Below are 9,581 nucleotides of genomic sequence, written 5' to 3' on the forward strand. Positions count from 1 at the left end.
TACATTCTAACATAATGTTTACATTTTAACATAAATAAGCGTGGCACTAAATGAAAAGAAAATGTCCTACTCGATTGTTTGTCAACTTGTTTTTTTATCAGTTCCGACAGCTAAATTTTGAATAAATCAATCACCCAATGAATTACAATTACAAAACTGAATTTTAATGCAGCCGCCATCTTTTTGTAAACACACCACAACTATAATCGAAAGTTTATCTGGAATCTGAGCTATTATACAAAATATTTACCGTTAGTAATAATTTAGGGAATGATAGTTGAAATGGCCTGGTTTCAATCATTGGAATTTATTAGCTACAGTTATAAAATAAATCTTTTTATGCACGAGGCAAAGTGGGCATTGTGGTGTAATGTATTTGGCTAGGCATGTTTGCCTGTAGCAAGTTGCCAAGATTTGTGGCGATCTGCGTAAACGTTGGCCTCTCGTCCGGGTCAATTTTCCAACATTCTTTCATTATCTCGTAGCTGTGGAAAATTATCAGTTGAACATGAATTGTAAAAAATAGTTAAAAATATTGCTTTTCAGATCTCCTTTTTCAAAATAATGAACATAAAAAATTTAAAATATGTTATAAATCATCGCATTTATGGTGAACAGGAGAAGAGTTTGGCTTGTCCTATTGCAAACTATGTGACTTGGTATTATTACTACAGACCAGCAGTTTAGGACTCCGCCTGAAGGCTAAAAATTACTATCAGGAAGCAAAATCGTTATAACTTACATGACGTCTGGACAGTAATAAGGTTTTTGCAATCTGTACCCCTCGTTAACCACTTTGTTTACAACTTGCCTGTAAGTGTCCAAGTCATTGTACGGCCGGATACCTAGATAAACGCGGGGCACAAGTTATCAACGAGGGTGTAGAAGCCTACCAATTAAAAAAAAAACCGCCTTTTTGTTTCCCAATCTTGTCTTTCAGCATGACTGCACGCGCATGGTTTAGACCTTTCCTGTATCGGTATTCAACATATTCCCAAACGCTTTCCAACTCTTCTCATAACTCCCTCATAACGCAATTTTGGAGGCCATGCGCTCTGATAAATACAACTGGGTAAAAACTGTTGTCATTCAAAGTAACCAGCGATATTAGACTGGACTTGAATCCTAAATACTTTGGTTTCATTTAAAATCAGCCTTGTCAAATTATGTTTGAAATGAAACAGGATAATCCGGTTATGTTTTTGAAAAAAAATAACACAGTAATTTTGTCAGCTAAAATCGAAGCAGAATTCAAATATGACTTATATGAGATTGATAGGAAAGGGGATGGAGACTGTTAAAAAATATTGTAATAACGGACACAAGGATATATGGGTGATCCTAAATGTATGCTATCCAGTATTCCGTGTGAATTCGTTACCTCCACTTTCGATCTCCCATAGTAAAACTCCAAAGGACCATCTGTAAAAAGCGATGGTTAATCATGGTAAGCATTAGAGTTTTCGTGAATGAAAGCATTTCTGGAAATCATTTTTAGCCTGCGAAGTAAGATATCATAAAAAGACTTACACGTCACTCTTTGAGGTGAATTCCTGCTTACGCAATGTTTCCACAGGCATCCATCTTGTTGGGACTGGCTCGTTCTAGGAAACAGGGGAAAAATCCAGGAAATGGACAAATGGTCATTCACAAACAGTGATCTTGCGCTTATATTTCAGCGAATCAGCGCTCAGGGAGTTGTCGTAATTGAAAACCATTCTGCAGTATTTAATCGATTATTTATTTTGTTATTCTCTATGAAACCAGTCAAAATTGCATGATAATCTTTAGTTAGTAAAACCATGGCTCTGACATAAATTTGAAACCGAAATAAGGCATATTTCAAAAGATATTATGTTGTTTCAACAAAGAAACGGTTACGGTTAATTATTTTTAGTGCAAGTCTTTTCCTTCGAGACGTTTTTTTGTATCTTCAGCGGTTCATTTTTCTATGGCATGAATGTAAGACTGTGGTAATTTTAAATCTTACCTTGCGAAAACTTTGAATAGTTTTGAAAGTAGCGCTGACGTCACGAGACCGACCAAAATCAGAGACTTTCGCTCGTAGTTCTCCATCCAGCAGCACATTGCGGGCTGCGAGATCACGGTGAATAAACTAGAAAAACAGAATTATTCATTTTTTTCAAAGACTACTATCGAAAGGAAACACTCATATATGGGAATTTGAATAAAGGAAGATCACTCCCAGCTTGTTCGTTTGTAATAACATTTAAGTCCAGTTGATGCTGAATATTCGTGGCGAACTATCACGAGTTGTGACAAAAAGACGAGAACATTCAAACCTACCCCTTTTGTCGCCAGGTAAGCCATGCCATTCGCGATGTCGAATGAAATTCTCAATCTGGTGACGTATTCTATCGTCGTGCCAGTTCCCTTAAGGCCCTGCGAGGATAGATCAAGTCTGTTCTTTTTCACGTAATTATACAAGTCACCGTTGGCACAGTATTCTACCACCACATTGAATTCACCTGCGAGAGAAATGAAGAGCATAAGATGAACATATGGATAGGCACCCTAGAATTAAGCCTCCAGCGACGATCCTATTTTAAAATTCCGACGCTTCAGTATACAAAAGCACGCCATACTTGAATCTCGACCATGGTCGAATTCGTCATTTTCCGGCTAATTCGACCATGGTCGAATTCGTCATTTTCCGGCTAATTCGACTATGGTCGAGTTAGTCGTTTTCCGGCGAACTCGACCATGGTCGAATTAGTCGTTTTCCGGCGAACTCGACCATGGTCGAGTTAGTCGTTTTCCGGCGAACTCGACCATGGTCGAGTTAGTCTTTTTTCGCCGAACTCGACCATGGTCGAGTTAGTTGTTTTCCGGCGAATTCGACCATGGTCGAATTAGTCGTTTTCCGGCGAACTCAACCACGGTCGAGTTAGTCGTTTTCCGGCGAACTCGACCATGGTCGAGTTAGTCGTTTTCCGGCAAACTCGACCATGGTCGAGTTAGTCTTTTTTCGCCGAACTCGACCATGGTCGAGTTAGTCGTTTTCCGGCGAATTCGACCATGGTCGAATTAGTCGTTTTCCGGCGAACTCGACCATGGTCGAGTTAGTCGTTTTCCGGCGAACTCGACCGTGGTCGAATTAGTCGTTTTCCGGCGAACTCGACCATGGTCGAGTTAGTCGTTTTCCGGCGAACTCGACCATGGTCGAATTAGTCGTTTTCCGGCGAACTCGACCATGGTCGAGTTAGTCGTTTTCCGGCGAACTCGACCATGGTCGAGTTAGTCGTTTTCCGGCCAATTCGAATTCGTCATTTTCCGGCCAATTCGACCATGGTCGAATTCGTCATTTTCCAGCCAATTCGACCATGATCGAATTCGTCATTTTCCGGCCAATTCGACCATGGTCGTATTCGCCATATTCCGGATAACTCGACCATGGTCGTATTTGTCATTTTCCGGCCAATTCGACCATGGTCGAATTCGTCATTTTCCGGCCAATTCGACCATGGTCGTATTCGTCATTTTCCGGCCAATTCGACCATGGTCGTATTCGCCATATTCCGGATAACTCGACCATGGTTGTATTTGTCATTTTCCGGCCAATTCGACGATGGTCCAATTCGTCATTTTCCGGCCAATTCGAGCATGGTCGAATTCGTCATTTCCAGCAATCATTTCGTCTTTCGGCGTACTCAGTGTTAAGTCTTTGCAATATACAACACTCAGTATTGCAATTGATGTAGTGGAATGAAACATGTAAATAAAACTTTCACTGCACGATAATTTTTGTAAAGTGGAAATCTTTTCCAGATCGTATACTAACCATCTCTTGTTTGAGCTCCAATCAAATTCACAATGTAAGGATGAGAATCCATATTGGACATGTTCTTCAATTCAGTTTTCAAACTTTCTCTTTCGTTTGTCGTCGCTTCTCCTGCAAAAAGTGGAGAGAGTTTTCAATTGATACTATTCCATAGCAGTTTATCACGTCGAGACGTCCAGCTCCCGATTAAATGGGTAGCATGCTCAGTCCATCTACCATAGGTCAGTCATGGTAGCACATACTCAAACTCAGGGCTCTATAGTGGAAACGCCATGCTAATAATGCTATACCACAATACTCCCCCTGATCCAATGTACGCCTGTCTTTGCTGAATAAGATCAAGCTTTTCATTCTTAGCAACAAACTATATGTGAGTAATATTTTGCTATGATATGTATGCAAGATCAAATCCTCACGTTTTAAAGTTTTCACAGCGCAAATAATTTCTCGGCGCCCTTTGATCACCTCTCCCATTAGTATGACTCCAAATTGTCCAGACCCAAGAACATTGTCCCAGTAGATCTTCAGCTTATCCTGGGGTATTTCCCACCACGTCGGTCGCTCTTCGGGAATGATCGGGCTTAATTGGAAAGCTCCATCCTAGAGATGTGAATACAAACAACGCTCTTCGCTATTATCTTTCATGTCAATATTTAGTAACTTTGCAATGCTTCAAGACAAGTTTCAGACATGAATGTACATATATGTACCTGGGAGATCCTGCTATTTCTTTGGTGATCATTTAATACGTAGACTTCTGGTCCTGGCTAAAGTTGGAGGAATGCGTTTTGTTCGTTAGCTCATTCAACTACAGTAAAGTGTGAAGACACCGGCATACAATCACAACTCATATATCGGGAGTTTTTCGCGTTCTTCCCAAGTTCGTTGATTGGAAATCGCAAAGTCAGTAATCAAAGATACTTCAAATCATTTTTCTGTTGTATAGTAAGCATTGTACATAGTTAAAATCAAGTTCTACTCTATGCAACTGTCTGTAGAACAACGCGGAGAAAAGTTCTTGGAGCATTAACTTAAACAGTTTAAAAAAAGACATCTGATAGCTTAAAGCATAGCCATGCATGATGACTGTTGTCCACTTATTTCTGCATGTATCACAAGTTGTTGTTAAAAGTAGATGTTTACCCGATCTGATGCCGTAGATTGTCTTGGATTGGAAACGCCGCTATACCTCTGGACGTTTGTATTTACAACCTAGGAGAAGATGAATATGTCAAGATGACTGACTTTTCATTAATTTTGTAAACTTGCATGCGTTTCTATATATACCTGTGAAAAGTGAAGGTACTTACTACCGGTCGCCCGTCAGAAAGAGCACTGGGGTAACCACTTTGTCTATGAATTATTGCCGCTGCAGTCTGCATAAGATAATGAGTAAGAGTGCAAGAAGTTTGACGAGCTTTCTCTGATGGAAACCATGTTGATACAAGTTGTTTGAAAGCAAATTTTGTGCTGCACCCTGTCAACAGCTTTGTTGACAGTGGGTGTTATTGAACCACTGTCAACCATTAACAATTACATTTGCAACAAAATTGATGGTTCAACAGGGTTCAACAACATTGTTGACAATACTGTTCAACAGGTGCAGCACAACATTGTTCACTCATGATGCGACATTCATCAATCAAAGTTTCTGCCGTGTACTACTTCTTGCGAAAACGCGACCCAAATTCGTCGTATTTTGCGCTTGCTTACTTTCAACTAATGCTATTTTAATTTGTCGCTCTGAATGGCGGTCAACAGACTGTGACCCTGCAACTAATATTTATTGACAAACCTACTAGATAGATCCTAACTAGATGTATTTTTTCAATTCTGTTTACTTTATAATAAACGTGCTGAGAATTGATGTACTTTTCACAAAAAGGAGAGCCTCTTTACGAGGGTTTCGTTCAAAACGTTTGACGATGCCGTGTGCGGATATCAGCGCTTTTGTGTACCAGTTTGTTAAACAATTGCCTAGTCAGAAGCCCAACAATGGGATTCGTCAGATGGCGTATAAGAAAACAACACCAAGTTTGGCGGGAAGATGATGAATCTCACCTAACTCCCTGATTGTCTCTGTGTTTACTCACCTCTAATTGCCCTAAAGTAGTTGAAGGATATCCTCCTTGGACCTCGTTTCGTCTTTGGGCGCCATCCATCCTTTCAACCTTTAGGAAATAAGGGATTTAGTTCCCCATGGAAACTAATACTAGTTGACAAAAACCTAACTATATAGATCCTAACTAGAAGTATTTTTTTCAGTATATGCACGCTGACCGTCCCTATATATAGGACGCGAGTCGACGCCCGCTTCTATTAACGTGGAAAGCAAAAGTACGTCTTATACCCCTTTAGCAACCTGAGCTCCAGGAGAATCTTTCATCTGGTATAAAGACACGATAACCACGATGGTAACAGTGAACAGAAAAAGCAGACCAACGCCCACAATGATATATATGATTGTATTGTCCAGTTTATCCACAGAATCTATAAAGAAGAGAGATATATTGAGAATATGCAAGTTCTTTGGAATATGCAAGCTCTTTGAGAATATGCAAGTTTTTTGAGAATATGCAAGTTCTTGGATGCTTTCCTTTATATACTGTAAAAACAGCCGAACCGGTCCATTTGTATTTCAGTACAGGCAGATTACTGTCATTTTAGATTGTTTAATTCAAGAACCCTGCATCCAAGTGTATCGTTATTTATATCTGCCTATAAGACTAAAAATACAGTTCCTTGTTTAAATATTAAAATCATATACGACATGCTATGCGTGATTCTTTCAAGGTTTAATATTTTTAAATATTTTTCTCTCAAGGCCCGTTCACATGATGCAACTCGGTCGGATTCATTTCACTTCTGACGTATGGAATGTAGTTTGTTATTGATATAGCAGTGCTACATTGGTTTTAGTCGATCTAGATTTGCTGCCCGAATACATTGCAAGTCGACAGACTATAAAACATCCATCAGAAGTGAAGTGGATCCGACGTAAATGGATCGTGTGAACAGACCTTTAGGAGCATGACAAATTCTGGGAATTAAATAGCAAAAGATCTAGAATTTGATAAAACGTTAAGTAAACTCTTTGCCAGAAGTGAGCTGGTATACTAGCTTTTACCATACACTGACCGTCTTTTGCTGTTGGTGTTGTTGCAGACTTTCCCACAGAGTACAAGAAAAACAACAGAAATCCGTGAAAAAGCCAGCGAGGGCAGACATGTCGATGAAACATGATCTATAATATGATTCCGAGTGGTGACGTTAGTTTTTCTTAAATAGAATGAAGTTCATCAGTATTGCTCACAGCTAAAAGCGATCACTGTAATAACAATTACCAAGTCTTTAGCGAATTTGTGTATTTTATTTATTGATCGCTCAAGTAATTTTGGCATCTTTGAATCAGGTGACAATATTGTGTCTATCACTTTCGATACTATATTTACAATGTACGCGGAGAAAGAAATTAAGCCTAAGTACAAAAAATGCGAACTATATGTACACAAACGTCTTCGCATTTTGCTGTGGCGGGAAATATACATTTAAAGCCGCCGAGGGGAAAGTGTTACTGACTATATCCTCGACGCTCGAGCTCATGTAATTTGTGATACGTATATAGCGATAAATTCAAAGTACACAAGGAAGCGAATATAAACAGAAGTGTATAGATTAAGAGAGCTTAGTGATAATACGACATTCCAAGACTTGAAATAATTTGTTTAAATTGAACAATTAAACGACTTTCTCAGTATCACTCTCTTAAAGGTTAACTGTCAATATACAGGGCGTAAAGATGTGGAAGAAAAGGTGAAAAGCGAAACCGCTACGTACGCTGTCTTGCATGCGTGACTATCGTGCACAGAAATATGCGGGTCAAATACAATTAAAAAACTACTTAATGTCTTAAGCTTGTTCAGAATTCCGTGACACGATATGCTGTACAAGGCAATGAAATAAAGCTGAACATATCCGTTGTTTTTAATAATTTAATCCTAAATTATGCGAACACAACAGATGTTTCAACGTTATAACATACAACATATAATGTCGAATGTTTATTTCAAGACAAAGACAAAATTCCTACCTTATATTACACAGTCTCAACACGCCAGATAATGAATCGAAAGTGCGATAGTTAATTCTCGATATGTTCCTGGCGTTTTCAAAGACAATTTGCAATCATGGCAGAACTAACACCATTTTATTACGTTCAACCAATTCGTTCTGAAGTCCGGAAGTTCTATTCCCTGTGATTTTTATTACCGCGTATCAACAGTATTCAAATTCTCTTTAAAAATCAGTTATGCGTTAAGTGGTTATTTAAACCACAAAGCGTGGGTTGGCAACGCTGTATAATAAAAGTTATCTTGAATAAGAAGTGCAAATAATTGTGACACATCCACAATAACCCCCCCCCTGCATATTTCGAATAAAATCCGAATCATTTTCAGCTGCGCGGTTTTAAAAAATGCGTTTTATCCATGTTTTAATAAGATAGTTTATACAAGCGTACAACAGTTTTAAACGTCAAAAGCGTGTGCAAAAAGGATATTGAACAATTCTGAATGGCTGCTTGATGATTTGTTGCTGACATACAATGCTAAAGCCGTTATGTATTCCGCTTATTACTCATTGTACCTGTCGCTACTGTAACAAATGGTAGATGTGAAATAGTCAAAGTTAATCTTGTCTTTCGTGTGAGGTATGGAAATCAATATTTTATTTTACAGCGTTGGTGCCAGAGATATGAAATGAAACACTTTACTCTTTTACATCCGTCTCTTGTCGTGGTCGCGACAAACAGCGACTGACTCAGAAACTAGGAGATAAAACCTTGACTAATTGTCTGTTACGTATATCTATCGATCTATATTTGTCGTATCATGCCCTCCATATTTGCAATTATTTTAATCAATATTTGCTGAATTCATCAGCCGAGAAGTGTTTAGTTAAGGTTTGACATTTTCACTGGTCAGTCGAGCTGTTATTGTACAGATACACGGCCATACACGTCATCATTCGTGATCTAAACATAATCTCAGTTCGGCAGAAAGAGATGTCAGATCTTTTATCATCGATGTCGTATTCTTGATCGAGATACCCAATGGAGGCAACCACTATATGCTTATCACACTAGGGCTAAAGATCAGCTCGAAAACTATCCAGAATTGATCCCTCAAGTCGCAAGAACGAGAGAAGCTTGCTGGGATAACTGACCCACGATATCGTTTGTTTAAGTGTCGGCTCTCGTGCGTGGGTCGGATCACAGTTCGGATGCACGCGATGACAATAGTCACGAATGACTTAAGTGGCATGGAAGTGGCATTGGTTTGGATAAGATGACACGCAGTACACAAATGACGTGTGCGTGCTAGGCGCATGTACATTATAGGTATATGCTCACATTGACTTCAAAACACAACATTTTTGAGCAAAATAAGGTGAATGAAATTTAATTGAAATATATAATATAAAATGAAATATAAGGTGAATGAAAAACAATTTAAAGATTCACAGTATTATCTATTTTTGCATTCTATATTCAGTAAAACAGTAAAATCATATCATCAGCTTATATAAACATCCAACCATACATACACGCGACTCTATTAACTGTGTAATTTTGCAATTATCTTTTAATATTTTAGCTTTTGTGTGGATGTATCCTAGAGCACATTTAATCCCAGTTGAATAACGATTTAAAGTAAGCTATAAATAATCTAGCTTCCCCCCGCTTTGACATTCTAATCTCGAGTAGAGTCAGTCGACCTGA

The 9,581-nt window shown here is 38.7% G+C and overlaps 1 protein-coding gene across 1 annotated transcript; it reads right to left on the minus strand.

The window, feature by feature from the left end:
- Nucleotides 1-279: 279 nt before the first annotated feature.
- LOC114526846 (ephrin type-A receptor 4a-like) lies at nucleotides 280-7,082 on the minus strand. Its single transcript, XM_028548373.1, has 14 exons — nucleotides 6,941-7,082; nucleotides 6,153-6,292; nucleotides 5,896-5,973; nucleotides 5,113-5,178; nucleotides 4,946-5,014; nucleotides 4,513-4,569; nucleotides 4,219-4,402; nucleotides 3,803-3,913; nucleotides 2,308-2,489; nucleotides 1,991-2,116; nucleotides 1,531-1,604; nucleotides 1,382-1,422; nucleotides 743-845; nucleotides 280-485 (listed from the first exon to the last, which is right to left on the minus strand). Exons 1-14 carry the CDS (start codon nucleotides 7,041-7,043, stop codon nucleotides 338-340), a joined length of 1,482 nt encoding a protein of 493 aa, XP_028404174.1. The 5' UTR covers nucleotides 7,044-7,082; the 3' UTR covers nucleotides 280-337.
- Nucleotides 7,083-9,581: the final 2,499 nt, after the last annotated feature.

This window comes from Dendronephthya gigantea, unplaced genomic scaffold (assembly GCF_004324835.1).
Source record: "Dendronephthya gigantea isolate DGI-Jeju-01 unplaced genomic scaffold, DenGig_1.0 000042F, whole genome shotgun sequence".
NCBI lineage: Eukaryota > Metazoa > Cnidaria > Anthozoa > Malacalcyonacea > Nephtheidae > Dendronephthya > Dendronephthya gigantea.

What these genes read in the sequence shown, in the direction of transcription:
- LOC114526846 (XM_028548373.1), bottom strand. Translation starts at nt 7,043, where the DNA reads ATGTTTCATCGACATGTCTGCCCTCGCTGGCTTTTTCACGGATTTCTG. An exon ending in CTACTTTAGGGCAATTAGAG is followed by an intron (nt 5,179 to 5,895) that starts GTGAGTAAACAC and finishes TATCTTATGCAG; the next exon opens with ACTGCAGCGGCAATAATTCA. An exon ending in CTATTCAAAGTTTTCGCAAG is followed by an intron (nt 1,605 to 1,990) that starts GTAAGATTTAAA and finishes CCTGTTTCCTAG; the next exon opens with AACGAGCCAGTCCCAACAAG.